The sequence below is a fragment of the Eriocheir sinensis genome, chromosome 50, assembly GCF_024679095.1.
Source record: "Eriocheir sinensis breed Jianghai 21 chromosome 50, ASM2467909v1, whole genome shotgun sequence".
NCBI lineage: Eukaryota > Metazoa > Arthropoda > Malacostraca > Decapoda > Varunidae > Eriocheir > Eriocheir sinensis.
This window is the reverse complement of record NC_066558.1, coordinates 5,866,780-5,886,779: the sequence shown is the minus strand read 5'-3', so window position 1 is coordinate 5,886,779 and position 20,000 is coordinate 5,866,780. Positions and strand designations below refer to the sequence as shown.

General features: G+C 40.3%; 1 protein-coding gene and 1 long non-coding RNA gene across 5 annotated transcripts in view; both read left to right on the top strand.

Annotated features, from left to right (window-relative positions):
- Positions 1–11,487, top strand: part of LOC126982309 (potassium channel subfamily K member 18-like) — a 22,879-nt gene extending 11,392 nt beyond the window's left edge. For all 4 annotated transcript variants that reach the window (XM_050834306.1, XM_050834307.1, XM_050834308.1 and 1 more), the window contains exon 3: positions 10,416–11,487. In XM_050834306.1, the coding sequence (XP_050690263.1) occupies positions 10,416–11,104 (689 nt within the window). In that variant the 3' untranslated portion in view covers positions 11,105–11,487. The remainder of the gene's footprint in view (positions 1–10,415) is intronic.
- Positions 11,488–11,837: 350 nt separating this feature from the next.
- On the top strand, positions 11,838–15,497 carry LOC126982308 (uncharacterized). Its single transcript, XR_007735045.1, has 2 exons — positions 11,838–14,369; positions 14,502–15,497. It is a non-coding gene; the product is annotated as an uncharacterized LOC126982308 (long non-coding RNA).
- The last annotated feature ends 4,503 nt before the right edge of the window (positions 15,498–20,000 follow it).

Below are 20,000 nucleotides of genomic sequence, written 5' to 3'. Positions count from 1 at the left end.
TTATCTTCCCCTTTTCTCTTCTCCCCATCTTCCCTTTTCCTTCCCTTTCCTTCCCCTTTCCTTTCTTCCTCCTATATCTTTCCCTTTTCTCTTTTACTTTCCTCTCCCCTCTCCCTTCTTTTTCTCCCCTTCCTCCTCCTCCTCCTTCTTCCCTTCCCCTTCCTTCCCCATCTCCCTTTTTCCTTCCCTTACCTTCCCTTTCCTTTCTTCCTCCTCCATCTTTCCCTTCTCTCTTCTACTTTCCTCTCCCCTCTCCCTTCTTTTTCTCCCCTTCCTCCTCCTCCTCCTCCTTCGTCCCTTCCCCTTCCTTCCCCATCTTCTCTTTTCCTTCCCTTACTTTCCCCTCCCCACTCTCTCTTACCTTCTAGTCATCCCATATCTTCCCCTCTCCTCTCCTCCCCGCCTCTCCCCTCTTCCACCTCCTCCTCCCCTCCCCTACTGCCTTTCCTCCTCTCCTTCCTCCTCCCTTCCTCCTCTTACCTTCTTTTCCTTCCCCTTCCCTCCTCTCCAATCTTCCCCTTCCTTTCCCTTCCCCTTCCCCCCCTCCTCCTCTCCCCTCTTCTCCTCCCTTCTCTTTCGTCTTTCGCTGCTTTCTTCCTTCCTCTTCTTCCTCTTCCTTCCTCTTCTTCCTTCCTTTCCCCTCTTCTTCTCTTTTCTCCTTCTCCCTTAAATTGTTTCAACACTTTCTCCCTTCCCTTTCCTTCCCCCTCCCTCCCTTCCCTCTTCTCTCCTCCACTACCTCCTCCCCTCTATTCATCTTCTCCTTCCCCTCTCCCTTTTCTTTTTGACCTTCTTCCTCACTCCCTTCCTTCCTCTCCTTTCCTACCCTCCCTCCCTCCTCTTCTACTTTCTCTTCTCTTCCCTTCCTTCCTCCTCCTCCTCCTCCCTTTCTTAACTCTTTTTTTTTCTTGTGCTCTTTTCTTTCCTTCCTTTTCCTCGTCTTTTCTTCTCTCTTCCTAAATTTCTTCTTTTTTTTACTTCTTCCTTTTTTTTTGGTTTTCCTTTCATCTTCTTTTCTACATCTTATGCTTTTCTTCTTTCCTTCCTTCCCACGAGTATAACACACCTCCTCCTCCTCCTCCTCCTCCTCCTCTTCCACTTCCCCCAATCATACCTATCAAATTCTCCTCCCTCTTCCCTCCCTACCAATTCTCCTCAATAATATTCCTCCTCCTCCTCCTCCTCCTCCTCCTCCTCCTCCTCCTCCTCCTCCTCCTTCTTCCTATTGTACTTCGGCCTCTCTGCCCCCCATAAAAAATAATCCACATCAATCCTATCACACACACACGCACACACACACACACACACACACACACACACACACACACCGACACGTACACCGCTTCTTTTCTCCCTCCCTCCTCCTCCTCCTCCTCCTCCTCCTCCTCCTCCTCCTCCTCCTCCTCTCCCATCTTCCCCTCATCTTCTCGCCCCATCAACTTTGACCATCGTTGATAAAGTACTAGAAGAAAAAGGGAGGATAAAAAAAGAAAAGGGAGAGGGGAGAATAAAAGAGGGGAGACTAAGAAAAAGGGAAGGAGTTAGAGGAAGATGAAAGGGGAGATAAAAAGAGGGAGGAGAGGGAAAAGAGGGAAGGAAAAATGAGGAAAATTGAAAAAGAAGATGGTGAAGTGAAGACAAGGGAAGAAATGAGAAGATGGGAAGAGAAGAAAAAGGGGAGAAAGAAGGAGAGAAGAGAATAAGAAAAGAGAAAGAGAAGGAAAATAAAAGAGGAGAAAATATAAAGATGAAGAGGAGGGAAGAAATTAGAAAAAGGAAGAAAGAGGAGACATTGGAGGGAAGAAGAGGAAGGGAAGAAGAAAGGGAGAGAAAACAAAAACGAAGAGGAAGAGGAAAGAAGTTGAAAAAAGAAAAAAAGACGTCAATAGATTCGAAAGGGAGAAAAAGAAGAGGAAGAAAGAAGAGGGAGAGAAAATAGGAAGAGGAAAAGAATGAGAAAAAAAGAGAAGGGAAAGAAAAAGGAGGAGAAAATATAAAGATGAAGAGGAGGAAAGAAGTTAGAGAAAGGAAGAAAGGGGAAACATTGGAAGGGACAGGGAAGAAGAGGAAGAAGAGGAAGGAAAGAAGAAAGGAAGAGAAAACAACGATGAAGAGGAAGAGGAAAGAAGACGTCATAAGATTGGAAAGGGAGACAAAGAAGAGGAAGAAGGAAGAGGTAGAGAAAATAGGATAAAAGGAAGAGAATGAGAAATAAAAGAAGGAAAAAAAGGAAGAAATGGGAAACAGAGAGAAGAGGATGAAGAGGAAGAGGAGAAGAGGGAAGACACTACGAAGAGGAAGAGGAAGAGAAAAAAAAGAAAAAATCGAAAACTATCAGAATGGAAAAGGAAAAAGAAAAGAGAAGTGGAGGAGGAGGAGGAGGAGGAGGGGGAGGAGGAGGAGGAAGAGGAGGTATGGCTGGTCTTAGAGAGATGAAGGAAAGGAAAGGAAAGGAAAGAAAATGGAGGAAACTAAATAGAAGAGGATGTAATTAAAGAAGAAAAAGAAGAAGAAGGAGGAGGAAGAGGAAGAGGAGGAGGAAGAGGAGGAGGAAAGAAAGGCACAAAGAGGACAATAAGAGGAAGAGGAAAAGAGGACAATAAAGGAAGAGGAAAGAGGGACAATAACAGGAAGAGGAAAAGGAGAACAATAAGAGGAAGAGGAAAGGAGGACAAGAAGAGAAGGAGGAAAAGAGGACACTAAGAGGAAAATGGAAACAGACAAGAGCGAAAAAGGGAGAATTAAAAAAAAACGATAAAAAAGGGAGAAAAAAAGGGAGGTTAAAAGGGAGAAAACGACAACAACAATAACACTAACAAAGACACAAAGGGAGACGATAAGAATGACACACTAGTATTATTCTCCCTTAAACGGCCTCTCCCTTTATCCTCCCTTATCTCCCTCCTCCCCCCTCCTCCCCACTTTCTTTTTCCCTTACGCTGCACGGAGGAGGAGGAGGAGGAGGAGGAGGAGGAGGAGGAGGAGGAGGAGAAGGAGGAGGAGGAGGAGGAGGTAACAAGCTATATGATCGGAAGGAAAAACATAAAAAGGGAGAGAAAGGGAGAGAGAAAAGGGAGATAAAAATAGGGAAGGGAGAAAGTAAGAGGAAAAGAAGGGAAGGGAGAGGAAAGAAAGAGGGATTAAGAAAAGGGAAGGGAGGAGGATGAAGAAGGGGAGGAAAAAGGGAAGAGAAAGAGTAGAAAGGGAGAGAAAGGAAGGGGAAATACAGGGAAAGGGAGGGATTGAAAGGGAAGAAGAAAACCGTAGGGAAGGAGAAGGGAGAGAAAACGGAGAAGAGAGGAAGAGCAACGGAGAGAAGGAAGGAAGGAAGGAGAGACGGGAGGATAAAGGGAAGCAGGAAGGAAGGAGAGGGAGAGGAGGAGGAAAGAGGGAAGGAAAGTGAAGGGAGAAGGGAAGGGAAGGTGAAGGAGAGAAAGGGGAACGGAGAGGAAGGGAAGGGAAAAGGAAAGAAGGGGAGGAAGGGATGGGAAGGAGGAAAGGAAAGAAGGGGGAAGGGAAGGAAGGGAAGGAGGGAGAGATAGGGGAGAGAGAGAAGAGGAAGAATGGAGTAAAATAACGGAGAGGAAGAGGAAGAAAAGGGAAGAGGAGGAAAGAAGAAGGGAAAGGAATGAAAGAGAGGGAAAGAGAGAAAAGAAGAATGAGAGAAAAAGGAAGAAAGGGGAAGGAAGATGGATTGGAAAGAAGGGGGAGAGAAAATGGATTGGAAAGGATAGAAAGGGAGGGGCAAGAAGGGGGAAGGGAGGGGAGAGGAGGGGAAGGATAAAGGGGAGAAGGAAAGAAGGAGAGAAGGAGAAGGAGAAAAGGAAAGAATAGGAAAGGAAGGAAAAGGAAGGGGAGGAGAAAGGGGAAAGGGGAAAGGAAAGGGGAGGAATAGGAGGGGAGGAAAGGGAAACGAAAGGGAAGCAGAGGAAATGGTAAAGGGGAGAAGGGAAGGAGGGGAAAGAATAGGGAATGAAGAGGAGGGAAGGAAAAGGAAGGGGAGGGAAGCGGAGGGAAGGGGAAGAGAAGGGAGAGGAGAGGAGAGGAAAGGGGAGGAAAGAGAAGGGGAAGAGAAGGGGAAGGGGAAGGGATTGGGCTGGAAGGAGGTGTTGGTTGAGGACTATTCAATTCTATCAAGAACAAAAATCTTAGGAGCCTTGGTCTTATCTGGGAATTTATGTTCTGGAGGAGGAGGAGGAGGAGGAGGAGGAGGAGGAGGAGGAGGAGGAGGATGAGGAGGAGGAGGAGGAGGTATGGCTGGTCTTAGAGAGAGATGAAGAAAAGGAAAGGAAAGGAGGTGGAGGAAATGAAATAGAAGAGAATGTAATTAAAGAAGGAAAATAAAGAGGAAGAGGAGGAGGAAGAGGAAGAAGGGGAAGAGAAGGAAAGAATGGCATAAAGAGAATGTTAGGAAGAGGAGGAGGAGGAGGAGGAGAAGGAGGAGGAAATGAAACTAATGAAGGAGGAGGAGGAAGATATTATAAGGAAGGAAGAGAGAAGAGGAGGAAGGAAGGAAAGGAGGAGAGGAAGTAATGAGCAATGACAGGGAGGAGGAGGAAGAGGAAGAGGAGGAGGAGGAGGAAGAAGAAGAGAAGGAAGAGGCGGAGGAGAAGGAGAGTGCTGATGAGGACTAATGGAAATGGACAAGGAGGAGGAGGAGGGAGAGGAGGAGAAGAAGAAGAAGAAGAAGAAGAAGAAGAAGAAGAAGAAGAAGAAGAAGAAGGAGGAGGAGGAGGAGGAGGAGGAGAAATGAGAAGAGAATGGTGAGGAGAAGGGAGGAAAGAAAGGGGAGAAGGGAGAGAAAGATGAGGGGAAAGGAAGGACGAGAGAAGAAAGAGGAGAAAAAGAAGAAAAAGAAGAAGAAAAGAGAAGAAAAGAAGAGAAAAAGAAAAAAGAAAAGATAAATCACCCAAACAAAACATTTACCGAGAAAACAAAACAAAAAAAAGGAAAATAGCAAAAAAGAAAAAGATAAAGAAAATGAAGAGATAAGATATAAGGAAAACAATGTCACATACGAACAAGGGGAATGGAGGAACGGGAATAAAAGGGAGAAATAAATAAAGGGAGGATAGCATTTTTTTTTCTATTATATATAAGGAAGATAATTTAATGGCCGGCTATATTTGCTGCGTCTGAGTAAATATGAACGAGATAACATTAGTACGCGGTCTCTCTCTCTCTCTCTCTCTCTCTCTCCTCATACTTCCCTTTTCTTTCCTTCCTTCCTTTCCTTCTTTTCCTCCTTTCCCTTCCTCTCTCCCTCCTTTCCTCCTGTCTTCCTCCCCCTCCTTTCTTCTTCTCTCCCCTCTTCCTCCTCAATCTCCCTCCTGTCCTTTCTCATTACTTTCTTTCCTTCCCTTTTCTTCTCCTCCTTTTCTTCTTTTCTTTTTATTTCTACCTCCCATCCTCTTTCTTTCCTCCTACTTTTCCCTCCTCTTCCTTCTCCATCTCCCTTCTGTCGTTGTTCATTACCCCCTTTCCTTCTTCCATTCCTTCTTCTTCATTCCCTCCTTTCCTTCTTTCTTCTTATCCTATTTTCCCTCCTTCCTTCCTACTAATTTTTTCCTCCCTTTCCAACACTTCTACAAAATCCTCATCTATTACAAAAAAAAAAAGAGTAAATAAAAATAATAAAAGATAAATAAATCTGCCACGCATTAAAACCAGACAGCTTAAAATACAAACAAAAAATAAGCAAAAACTCAAAAGTCCAAAATAAATAAAGAAATACACTGAACTCACTCATAAAAAAACAGACATGTAACAGTAAAGGTAAAAAAACAAACAAACACTAGTTCCTATTATATCAAACAAGCACATTACGTACACATTAAAGCCAGGTGTTTGTGTGTATGTATGTATGTATGTATGTATGTGCCTGTCTCTCTGTCTGTATGTCTCTGTGTGTCTTTGTGTGTGTGTGTGTGTGTGTGTGTGTGTGTGTGTGTGTGTGTGTGTGTGTGTGTGTGTGTGTGTGTGTGTGTATGTGTTTCTAGTCAACTGTGTGTGTACTTTCATATATAACTTTTTTTTCACTTTTCTCTTTCAGGTATGTAAAAAAAAGTAATAATAATAATACTTTCAAATAATACTAACCATTTTTTTTTCCTCTCGATCTTGCAAGTAAAAAATATAAGTAAATTTTTTTGTATATGTACTTTCAAATCATGCTAAATTTTTCCACCTCTCGATCTTGCAAGTAAAAAAAAAGTTTAAAAAATGTGTATATGTACTTTTAAATAATGCTTAATTTTTCCACCTCTCGATCTTGCAAGTAAAAACAAATTAAAATCAAATGTGTATATGTACTTTCAAATAATGCTTAATTTTTCCCCTTCTCGATCTTGCAAGTAAAAAAAAAAGTTAAAAAAAATGTGTTATGTACTTTCAAATAATGCTTAATTTTTCCAACTGTCGATCTTGCAAGTAAAAAAAAAAAGTAAAAAAATTGTGTATATGTACTTTCAAATAATGCTTAATTTTTCCAACTCTCGATCTTGCAAGTAAAAAAAAAAGTTAAAAAAATGTGTTATGTACTTTCAAATAATGCTTAATTTTTCCAACTGTCGATCTTGCAAGTAAAAAAAAAAAGTAAAAAATTATCTATATGTATTTTCAAATCATGCTTAATTTTTCCAACTCTCGATCTTGCAAGTAAAAAAAAAAAGTAAAAAATTATCTATATGTATTTTCAAATAATGCTTAATTTTTCCCCTCTCGATCTTTCACGTAAATAAAAAAAAGTAAAAAAAATTGTGTATATGTACTTTCAAATAATGCTTAAATTTGTCCACCTCTCGATCTTCCACGTAAATAAAAAAAGTAAAAAAAATTGTGTATATGTACTTTCAAATAATGCTTAAATTTTTCCAACTCTCGATCTTCCACGTAAATAAAAAAAGTAAAAAAAAATGTGTATATGTACTTTCAAATAATGCTTAAATTTTTCCAACTCTCGATCTTTCACATAAATAAAAAAAAGTTAAAAAAAAATGTGTATATGTACTTTCAAATAATGCTTTAATTTTTCCACCTCTCGATCTTGCAAGTAAAAAAAAAAAGTAAAAATTGTGTATATGTACTTTCAAATAATGCTTAATTTTTCCACCTCTCGATCTTTCACGTAAATAAAAAAAAGTAAAAAAAATTGTGTATATGTACTTTCAAATAATGCTTAAATTTTTTAACCTCTCGATCTTTCACGTAAATAAAAAAAACACGCAATAAAGAGTAATAATGTACCATCAAATCAAGCCAAAGTACCCCCATACTAATAACGTGTATATGTCCTTTCAACTGATTTAACTTTTTTTTTAACCTGTCGATCTGTCACCTAATAAAAAGAGTAATAATATAGCATCAAATTAAGCCAAAGTACCCCCTTAAATATGTATGTGTGTATGTATGTATGTATGTATGGGTCTATATATGTATGTATTTCTAGTCTAATATGTGTACTTTCAAATAGCCGACCCTTTTTTCACCTCTCATGTAATTAACAAAAGTGAAAGTGTGTAAATAGTTCTCTCAAATAACTCCCCTCCCCCTTTTTTTTTTGCTATTAATCTCAAAGTTGAAAAAAAATAATAATGTGTCTATGTACTTTCAAATAACAACTTTTTTTTCACCGTTCTCTCCAGTAAAAAAAAAAAAAGGGTGATAACATGTGTCTGTACTTTCAAATAACTCCCTTTTTCCATATCTCGATTTTTCACCTAATAACAACACTAATAATCCCCCATCATATTAAGCCAAATTAGCCCCCCTTAATAAAGTCAGCGGCGTCACATAATCCGGCAATTAGCGACGTGTTGGTCTGTGCCTGTTGTGTGCGGGGCTGCTTTCATTATTCATGACGAGGCGCGTTCAGCTGATGTGCCGGGAATGAGGCGAATATTATGTACAGTAGCTATCAGGTGAGGGGAGGGGAGAGGGAGGGGAAGGGGGGTTGGTTGGGGGAAGGGGGAGGGGGCTGTTTGTGGGGAGAGAGCGGGAAGGAGGGGAGTGTGTGGGGGAGTTATGTGTAGGGGGAGAGGGGTAAGGTAGGAGAAGGGGGGAAGTTGTGGGGGGTTGTGTAGAGTTTTGTAGGGGGTTGTGGGGGGGGGGGGGAGAGGTTATGTGCGTTTATGTGTGTGTGTGTGTGTGTGTGTGTGTGTGTGTGTGTGTGTGTGTGTGTGTGTGTGTGTGTGTGTTTACAGGATCGAGTTAGTCTAGAAATGTTTAGTATTTCATAACTTTTTTTTAGCATGTATTTTATTTGTAAACTTTTGTATAATTCAGACGGGCGTGATTTCATTTAGTAAAGCATTCCCTCTGTGTGTGTGTGTGTGTGTGTGTGTGTGTGTGTGTGTGTGTGTGTGTGTGTGTGTGTGTGTGTGTGTCTCTCTCTCTCTCTCTCTCTCTCTCTCTCTCTCTCTCTCTCTCTCTCTCTCTCTCTCTCTCTCTCTCTCTCTCTCTCTCTCTCTCTCAAGTTGGTGTACAGTCGGAACAAAAAGTCATGTCATTACTGTGAACGAAAACATGTGGAAGGGGTCGATACTTTTTGGACCACGAGCCGTTGCGACTAATGGAGCTGGGGCAAGATTTTTCATTATGCTTCGTTGTGTTTATATATTTTTTTCATACAGGACTGAAACATGATTTTTATTTCTTCATATAGACAGACCCACACATACATATACATACAAACACACAAGCAGACATCTGACCATCCATTTCATACATACATAAACACACACACACACACACACACACACACACACACACACACACACACAGACATCAATCCATACATACATACATACCTATCTTACGTACATAGACACTCATACAAACATACATACATACATACATATATTGATACATACTGAAAATTGCATTGCTACGTACTATTATAATCATTCTCTAACTATCTATCTATCTATCTATTTACCTATCTACCTATCTACCTATTAATCTACTTCTCTCTTACCTTATTCAGTGGACGAGTCAAGAGCATCAACATTTCCATCCCTCTTCCATTTTTTTTTCCTCTCTCTCTCTCTCTCTCTCTCTCTCTCTCTCTCTCTCTCTCTCTCTCTCTCTCTCTCTCTCTCTCTCTCTCTCGCCATCTGTACTGCAAACAAACAAAAATTGAACACGTTATTTTTAGCTCTTCCTCTCCAAGTATTCCTGCAAATGAACCTGAAAAACAAACTTGCGTGTGTATAAAACTTGTATTTCCTGAGAGGCGTGTGTGTTGTGTTAATGTGGAGGGCAGGCTGGGTGGAGAGTGGAGTGGTGGGGTGGATACAACCTTCCCCATCGTTATCCACACCGATTTGACCTTCTCTAGCATCCACCAATTAGATGTAACCTTCCCCAGCATCCACAAGCCAGATTAAGCCTTCCCCAGCATCCACTAATCAGATTCAACCCTTCCCAGCATCCACCAATCAGATTCAACCCTTCCCAGCATCCACCAATCAGATTTAACCTTTCCCAGCATCCACCAATCAGATTCAACCCTTCCCAGCATCCACCAATCAGATTCAACCCTTCCCAGCATCCACCAATCAGATTCAACCCTTCCCAGCATCCACCAATCAGATTTAACCTTTCCCAGCATCCACCAGCCAGATTTAACCTTTCCATAGCATCCAGCAATCACACACAGCCTCAGTTGGAAGGACTTGATTGTACACTATGATATATATACTTAGAGTGGTAAGGGGCGGAGCTTGTGTAGTAAGGGGTGGAGCTTGTGTGCTAAGGGGCGTGGCTTGTTCGTCAGGTTATCGTGAACGGAGAATAATGAGGTGGTTGTTGGGTGATATGATGTTCTCCCCCCTCCACGTCCTCCCCTGGTCAACCACTAACGCCCCCTTTCTCCCCCAGGGTACAAGCACATCCCCTCCCTACAGTATGTCACACACTAACGCGCCCCCAACGTCTTCCCCCAGGGTGATACGATGTTCCCCCGCCTACGTCTTCCCCTGGTCAACCACTAACGCCCCCCTTTCTCCCCCAGGGTACGGGCACATCCCCCTTACAGTATGTCACACACTAACGCGCCCCCCAACGTCTTCCCCCAGGGTGATACAATGTTCCCCGCCTACGTGTGCCCCTGGTCAGTTGCTTATGCCCCCCCCCTTTCTCCCCCAGGGTACGGGCACATCCCCCCCTACAGTATATCACACACTAACGCGCCCCACAACGTCTTCCCCCAGGGTGATACGATGTTCCCCCGCCGACGTCTTCCCCTGGTCAGTTGCTTATGCCCCCCCTTTCTCCCCCAGGGTACGAACACATCCCCTCCCTACAGTATGTCACACACTAACGCGCCCCCAAATGACTTCCCCCAGGGTGATACGATGTTCCCCCGCCAATGTCTGCCCCTGGTCAGTTCCTTATGCCCCCCCTTTCTCCCCCAGGGTACGGGCACATCTCCCCGGAGACGCAGATGGGCAAGGTGATGACCATCGTGTACACCATGTTCGGCATGCCGGTGTTCCTCCTCTACATGGCCAACATGGGCGACATCCTGGCCAAGAGCCTCAAGTGGACCTACTCCAAGGTGTGCATCTGCCGCCGCCCCGCCCCGCGCTGCGACCCGTCCGTGGCCTGGCGCAGCGCGGAGGCCACACTCAGGGCGCCCGTGGGACCGGCCGGGGGACAGGGGGGGTATCCTGGCGAGGACGTGACCTCTATAGACACGGCCAGTTGGAGTGGTGGTGAAGGTGATGGCGGCGGGAACGAAGAACGCCAGGATGCGAGTAACGTCAACATCCCCATCACGGTGTCGCTGGTCATCATGGTGGCGCTGCTGTACGGCGGCACGCTGCTCTTTGAGAAGTACGAGGAGTGGGACTCCCTCACCGCCTTCTACTTCTGCTTTATCTCCCTCACCACCATCGGCTTCGGGGACTACGTGCCGGGGCTGTCCTACACGCCCGACGACGACGGCACCAAGGACACCAGCTTCATCTACTGCTCCATCTACCTTATGTTCGGCCTGGCGCTGCTGTCCATGTGCTTCAATCTGATGCAGGAGGAGGTGGTGCACAAGATCACCGCGTGTCTCAACGCCGTCAGGTTCTTCAAGAGGCGGGACGCGGACTGACAACAACACCAACAGCATCATCAACACTAACACAAGCACAAGTACCAACACCATCAATACCAACACCAATACCAACACCAATACTAATACCAATACTAACACCAATACCAACACCAACACCAATACCAATACCAACACCATCAATACCAACACCAATACCAACACCAATACCAATACCAATACCAACACCATCAATACCAACACCAATACCAACACCAATACCAACACCAATACCAACTCCAACACCAATACCAACACCAATACCAATACTAATACCAAAACCAATACCAACACCAATACTAAAACCAACACCAATACCAACACTAATACCAAAACCAATACCAACACCAATACTAATACCAACACCAATACCAACACCAATACTAATACTAATACCAAAACCAATACCAACACCAATACTAATGCCAACACCAATACCAACACCAATATTAATACCAACACCAATACCAACACTAATACCAAAACCAAAACCAATACCAACACCAATACTAATGCCAACACCAATACCAACACCAATACTAATACCAATACCAACACCAATACAAATACCAACACCAATACCACCACCACCCAGCTCAAACACGTCAGGGCATACCAACACCAATACCAACACCAATACTAATACTAATACCAAAACCAGTCCAACACCAATCCTAATGCCCCACAAGACACCTACCCATAGTGATACCAACACCAATAGTAATACTGATACCTGCACCTTACCTCTCACCTCTCACCCTTCACACTATACCCCCTCACCCTTCACCCTTCACACTATACTATCATCTCACCCTTCACCTCTCGCCCATTCCCTCCATCTTCGCTTTTCATCCAATACTCCCTCACCCTCATCCTTCAAATATCATCCAATCCCACTAAATCCTCCCTTCATCCTATCCGCTCTCACTCTTCAAACCTCAATCTCCTCCCATCACCAATACCAACACCAATATCAACACCAACACCAATACCAACACCAATACAAATACCAACACCAATACAAATACCAACACTAATACCAACACTAATACTAACACCAACATCCCTTCATTTTATACTTCCTCACCCTTTACACTTCCCATCCCTCACCAACACCCTTCGCTCCCTTCATTCCATCTACACCCACTACCTCCCTTCTTCTTTCCACCTGCTTGCCCTTCCCTGTGTTCCCCTTCCTCCCCTTCCTTCTACACCTGTTACCCTTCTTCCTTCCTTCCTCTCTTCTACCCTCCCCCACAATCTTTCATCTTCCTTCTCCCCTTTCTCTTTCTACTATCGCCTATCTCCCTTCCTTCCTCTTTACCCATCTTCATTGCCTTCCTCTTGACTCCCCTTCACTTATCTCCCTTCCCCACCCGTCCCATCCCCTTCCCTTCATTGAACTCTCTTACCCTACCCCCCCAAATCACCTGTCTACCTTTCCTCCCTTACCAATCTCCTCTTCCCTTTCCCATCATCACCTGTCTTCCTTCTCCCCCTTACCAATCAGCCCCCCTCTTCTTCTCTCCCTCCTCTTTCCTCCTGTACCAATCACGCCTCCCTCTCCTCTCCTCTTACCTTTCCCACCTTCACCTGTGTACCTTCTCCCCCTTACCAATCAGAATCTCCCTCTCTCTTCTCCCCTCTTCACCTGTCTGCCTCTCCCCCTTACCAATCAGGTCTGCCTCTCTTCGCCTCTCCCTCTTCATTAGACACAAGTACCTGCACCACTAATTAAGGTGTAGAGAGTGTACGAAACGACTCTTGCCGACCAATTGCCTGAGTTAACCAGACCACCACCACCACCACCACCACCACCACTACCACCACCACCACCACCACCACCACGCCCACTACTTTTGCTACTACCACCACCACCAACAACAACAACAACAACACACCCACTACCACCAACAACAACACCACGCCCACCACCACCACCACACCCACAACCACCACCACCACTACTATTGCTACTACTACTACTACTACTACTGTTACTACCATTTCTGCTATTGCTATTGCTACTATCGTTGTTATTACTGCTACTATTCAAAACTATTTTCATTACTACTATTATTACAACTACCTTCAACATTACTACTTCTACTACTCCTACTACTACTACTACTATTACTTCTACTACTACTACTATTACTTCTACTACTACTACTACTACTACTACTACTACTACTACTACTGTTACTACCATTTCTGCTTCTGCTATTGCTACTATCGTTGTTATTACTGCTACAACTATTATTATATTCAAAACTATCTTCATTACTAATAATAATAATAATAATAATGTTACTTCTACTACTACTACTACTACTACTATTATTTCCAGTCCCATCATGAAGTCTCTCCTACTTAAATCTCCTTCATTACCACTACCAAAACCACCATCAACTCCTCCATCAACTCCAGCAAGTCCCATCCACTTGAAAACGTTCCTCAATTACCACCACCACGGAAACGATTACAACAAACATTTAATTGATTACACCACCATCACCCTCGCCACCACCACCACCACCCCCACCATACTTAGCCACTCATTACAGCACAAACCATAACACAATAGCCTTACCACCCCCACCACCACCATAACAACCACAACAATAACGATGATAATAATAATAACGAGGCAATTATATGGCTGAGGAAACAAAAGAACGTAATGAGCACAAAAACGTTCAGCGGTTCGTAAATTATTTGTATTACGAAGTGGAGTTCAGATCCTTGTTGTGTTTACGTTGTGTTCGCTATTATAATGACCGAGAAGGAATAATACAGCGTATGACGTTTTTTTTTTTTCTGTTTTTTTACAACAAAGGAGACAGCTCAAGGGCACAAAAAAAAGGAAAAGGAAAAAGGACTTATCAAATCGACCTACTCGACATAATAGGAGGAAATATAAGTTGCTGACCCACAAACTTTAGAGGGAAAATGAACTAGTAAATAAATAAATAAAGAAAGAAAGAAAGGAAACGTTACCAATTCAAGTGTTAAAAAAAAAAATCCTTCCATCGACAAAAGAAAAAAAAATGACCCACAGACGTTAGAGGGAGAATAAAGTAGTAAATAAAGAAATAAATAAATAAAGAAAGAAAGAAAGATAACGTTGCCAAATTTAAGTTTAAAAAAAAAATCCTTCGACAGACAACGAAAGACAAAAAATACTGACCCGCAGACATTAGATGGAAAATAAACTAGTAAAGAAAGAAAGAAAGAAAGAAAGAAAGAAAGAAAGAAAGAAAACGTTACCAAATTTAAGTTTAAAAAAAAATCCTTCGACAGACAACAAAAGACAAAAAATACTGACCCGCAGACATTAGATGGAAAATAAACTAGTAAAGAAAGAAAGAAAAAAGAAAGAAAGAAAGAAAGAAAGAAAAGAAACGTTACCAATTTAAGTGTAAAAAAAAAATTCCTTCCACCGACAACAAAATAAAAAAAAAATTACCGACCCACAGACGTTAGATGGAAAATATAGTAATTAGTAAATGAAACGAAAAATAAGGCAAGAAAAACTAAACTACTGAATAAAGAAGGACGGAGGAAATACAACATTGGCAACACTACATGAGGAGGAAAACGCTTATTCATTCGCCTCATAACGTAAAAAAAAAAAAAAAAAAAAAAAAATTACTCACTAAAAGCAAAATACGGAAACATACAAATAAACAAGTCAAAAGCTATTTAACAACGTGGGGGAAACGTTTACTCTGCCACCTTGCTTATAATATACACTAAAACAAACGAAAAAAAACAGGTGGAAAATGCGTTTATTCTGGTGCTTCATAACACTAATAAATCAAATCGTTACTGGTTCACAAACAATAAGGAAAGACGAACTAATAAATAAACACATAAATAGATAAATAAAATAACTAGCGACTCTATCATGTGGGCAAAAAAAGTAGAGTTTATCCTTACGCTTCAAAACAAAAACAAAAACAAAAAAAAACGTTACTGGTTGACAAACGATAAAGAAAGATAAACTAATAAATAAACATAAATAAATAAATAAAATAACTAGCGACTCTATCATGTGGGCAAAAAAAGTAGAGTTTATCCTTGCGCTTCAAAACAAAACAAAAAAAATAAAAAACGTTACTGAGTTCACAAACGTTATAGGCAGACGAACTAATAAATAAACATAAGTAAATAAATAAAATAACTAGCGACTCAACAATGTGTGCAAAAAAAAAGATGAGTTTATCCTTGCGCTTCATAACAAAACAAAAATAATAAAAAACGTTACTGAGTTCACAAACGTTATAAAGAAAGACGAACTAATAAATAAACACATAAGTAAATAAATAAAATAACTAGCAACTTAACAATGTGTACAAAAAAAGAAGAGTTTATCCTGGCGCATCATAACGGAAAGATAAACTAATAAATAAACACACAAGTATTAAATAAAATAATTAGCGACTCAACAATGTGTGCAAAAACGGAAGAGTTTATCCTGGCGCTTCATAACAAAAAAAAAAATATTAAAACGTTACTGGTTGACAAACGATAAAAGATGATGAACTAATAAATAACCATACACATATATAAAGAAATAAAATAACTAGCGACTCAACCATATGAAAAAACGCTTATTTTGCTCCTTCATAACAAATATAATAAATGCGTTACTGATTGACAAATGATATAGGAAGATGGAGTGATAATTAAATACACAAATAAAGTAATAAAATAACAAGTGACTGTGAAAAAAGGCGTTTATTGTAGCGCTCCACAATACAAAAATGGTAAAAACGTTATTGGTTCACAAACGCTGCGGGAAGAAAACGAAAAAAATAATATATGCATAACGAAATATATCTTGTGATTTAAGATAGAGTAAAAACGTTTATTCCCGTGTTCCGCAATATAAAAAAGGAAAAACGTTACTCACCCACAAACGTTCGTAGAGGATAAACTAACAAAAAAAACATATGCATAACGAAATATACCTTGTGATTAAAGGTAGAGAACAAAACGTTTATTCTCGCGTTCCACAATATAAAACAAACGTTACTCAGACACAAACGTTCGTACAGGATAAACTAACAAAAAAAAAATACATATGCATAAATAAATATACCTTGTGATTAAAGATAGAGAAAAAAAACGTTTATTCTCGCGTTCCACAATATAAAACAAACGTTACTCAGACACAAACGTTCGTAGAGGATAAACTAACAAATAAACATATACATAACGAAATATACCTTGTGATTAAAACGAGAAAAAAAACGTTTATTCTCGCGTTTCATAATATAAAAAAGGAAAACGTTACTCAAACACAAACGTTCAAAGAGGATAAACTAACAAAAAAAAACATAAATAATGAAATATACCTTGTGATTAAAGATAGAGAAAAAAACGTTTATTCTCGCGTTTCATAATATAAAAAAGGAAAACGTTACTCAAACACAAACGTTCAAAGAGGATAAACTAACAAAAAAAAACATAAATAATGAAATATAACTTGGGGTTTAACAAAGACGAAAAAACGGTCATTATGTTTCCTTATGACAAAAAAAAAGAAACAGAAGCAAAAAAAAAGCAGACGAAAACATTATAAATAAATAAGATAAATAAGAAAAATAAATAACACAAGATAAATAAATAGAACAGACAGATAAATTAAAACAAAAACAAACGTAGACAAAATAAATATATATAAAAAACAACTGGATTCCTTCTTATCGAAAAACACATATGAAGTTTCTGATTCATTCACGTTTAAAATAAGATAAATAAATAAATAAAATAAACAGAAATAAAATGCAAACAGAGATAAAATAAGGACTGAAGAGATTAATATTATGTGAGAAGTATACGAACCACACACACACACACACACACACACACACACACACACACACACACACACACACACACCAAGGGACTCTCTCTCTCTCTCTCTCTCTCTCTCTCTCTCTCTCTCTCTCTCTCTCTCTCTCTCTGACACCCGAATCTAAAAAAAAAGAAAATGTGAAGGAGAAAGAAAACGAAAAAACTCGTCAAAAAAAAAAAAAGAAGGAAACACAAATGAGACAGAGAGAGAGAGAGAGAGAGAGAGAGAGAGAGAGAGAGAGAGAGAGAGAGAGAATAAAAGAGGTGAAGAAAGAAAAGGAATAAAAGAAAATGAAAGAAAAAAGGAAAAATAATGAAGGAGGAACAAAGAACAGTAGAGAAAAAATGAGAGAGAGAGAGAGAGAGAGAGAGAGAGAGAGAGAGAGAGAGAGTCATCCTGATCACGCCTTCACACCACCTACCCAACCTTAAAATATCCTTCCGCCAGATAAACTAGTTCCTCCTCCTCCTCCTCCTCCTCCTCCTCCTCCTCCTCCTCCTCCTCCTTCTGCAGTGTTTTCTTCTTCTCATGCTCCTGATCCTCTTCTTCCAGTCCTTCCCTTCCTTCTCCTCCTCCTCCTTTTTTTGTTTTTTGTTTTTTCAGTTTCTCCTCCTTTTCCTCTTTTTCTTCTTCAGTGTTTCGTGTCTCTAGTTCTTCCTCCTCTTCCTCCTCCTCTTCCTGTTCATCTTTGCCTTCCTCCTTTTCGTTTCCTCCTCCTCCTCCTCCTCATCCTCCTTTTCCTCCTGTTCAATTTTCTTCTTTTCTTCTTTTGTCTTTTTTGTTTTCTTACCCCTCCTCCTCCTCCTCCTCCTCCTCCTCCTCCTCCTCCTCATCCTTCTTCTTCTGTAGTGTTTTCCTTTTTCCCTGTTACTGATCCTCCTTGTCCTCTCCTCTTCCTCCTTGTCCTCTCCTCCTCCTCTTCCTCTTCTTCTTCTTCCAATTCCTCCTACTTCCTCCTCCTTTTTATTGTTTCGTCTTCTTTGTCATTCTATACCTCTCCCTTCTTCCAGTACCTCCTCCTCCTCCTCCTCCAATTTATTCTTCCCTCCTTCCCTCTCATTCAATAATACTTTTTCGAACATAAATTTGCCTTCCAATGACTGTCAAACGTTCTACCACCACTACTACTACCACTACTGCTACTACTACTACTACTACTACTACTACTACTACTACTACTACTACTACTTCTACTACTATTACTACTATTTCTTTATTTATCTTCCTATTGTTCCATATGAGTTTAATTTTTCAGACGCTCATTTAATCCTTTTTCCTCCTATATCATAATTTTTCTTTTCCTTTTTATTAATGTTTTCTTTTTCCTGTTTTCTTTATCGGGGTCTTATTTCCTTTGGTTTTCGCCTTTATCATAATCTTTCTTTCTCTTTTTTATTAACTTTATTTCTTTCTCCTTTTCTCTCTTTATCGGGGTCTTATTTCTTCTGGTTTTCTCCTTTATCATAATCCTTCTTTCTCTCTTTTATCAACTTTATTTCTTTCTCCTTTTCTCTATTTTTTCGGGGGTCACATTTCTATTCTTTTTTTTTTTAGGTTGACTAGAATATTTTCGGTTGTTATTTTCACCCGCCGTTGTTGATGACTTTTGTTGTTGTTGTTATTACTATTATCATTATTATTATCATTACTATTATTATTATTATTATTATTATTATTATTATTATTATTATCATTATTATTATTATTATTATTACTATTATTATTAAGGTTATTATTATTACATAGAACATAAACCTACTCGTATTATTATTGTTATTATTATTATTATCATTATTATTATTATTATTATTATTATTATTATTATTATTATTATTATTATTATTATTATTATTATTATTATTATTATTATTATTATTATTATTATTATTATTATTATTATTATTATTATTATTATCATTATTATTATTATTATTATTATTATTATTATTATTATTATTATTATTATTATTATTATCATTATTTTTATTACTGTTATAAGAATTACTATTATCTTGTTGAAGGTGTGACTTACGTAGGTATAAAGAATGTAATTATTATGTTCTCTCTTGTATATTAGAAAGTTAAAACACTTATATTGGTCATCATTTTCCTATTACTACGGTTATTAATTGATTGTCTTTTTATTATGATGACCTTCTCCTCCAACAAGTATATGGTCACGATTGATTCATTTCCATTGCTACAAATTCATCTTACTCCTCCTCCTCCTCCTCCTCCTCCTCCTCCTCCTCCTCCTTCTTCTTCTTCTTCTTCTTCTTCTTCTCCCTCTGCCTCCTCCTTCTTCTGTAGTGTTTTCCCTTTTTCCTGCTACTGAGCCTCCTACTTCTCCTCCTCCTCCTCCTCCTCCTCCTCCTCCTCCTCCTCTCTCATTTCTAAACTATTGTATCAGTAATATCCATTCTTGCTGTAATACATATTCTGTTCGATTTTCAGCCAATGTTTTTCCTTCCTCTCTCTCTCTCTCTCTCTCTCTCTCTCTCTCTCTCTCTCTCTCTCTTTTTTACGTCGCGGCCTATTGCGCCGGTAAGCTTCCTCCCGGTGGGGCCTGATGGTCGGCCCAAGGCTTCTTCCCGGTGGGGCCTGATGGTCGGCCCAGCCCGTTCTGGCGCAGGCGAGTGTTTATAGTGGCGCCATCTTGCATTGGCTCATGCTGCCCCCCGGAACTCATCTTTGAGCCTCTCTTTGGAGAGGTTATCTAGAGCCCAGGTTGATGGGTGGTCTTCAGGCCAGCATGTGGGTAGTCTTAGGCCACTCGGCGGTGACTGAAAAACCTCAGCTGTGCGGCGGCCAGGATTCGAACCCGCGTCCCTCCTTAAGCTCCTGAACGCGGGACCGTCACACTAGCCACTGAGCCACCGCCTCCCCTCTTACTTTTTTCATTGTTTTCTTACATATTTCTTTGCTCTTGTGTTATTATTCATTATTTCTTTAAGCATAATCCGCTGTTTTCCTCGTGTTTTCCTTCATCCCTCAAATTTCATCTTTTCTAATTTACTATTTCTTACGTTT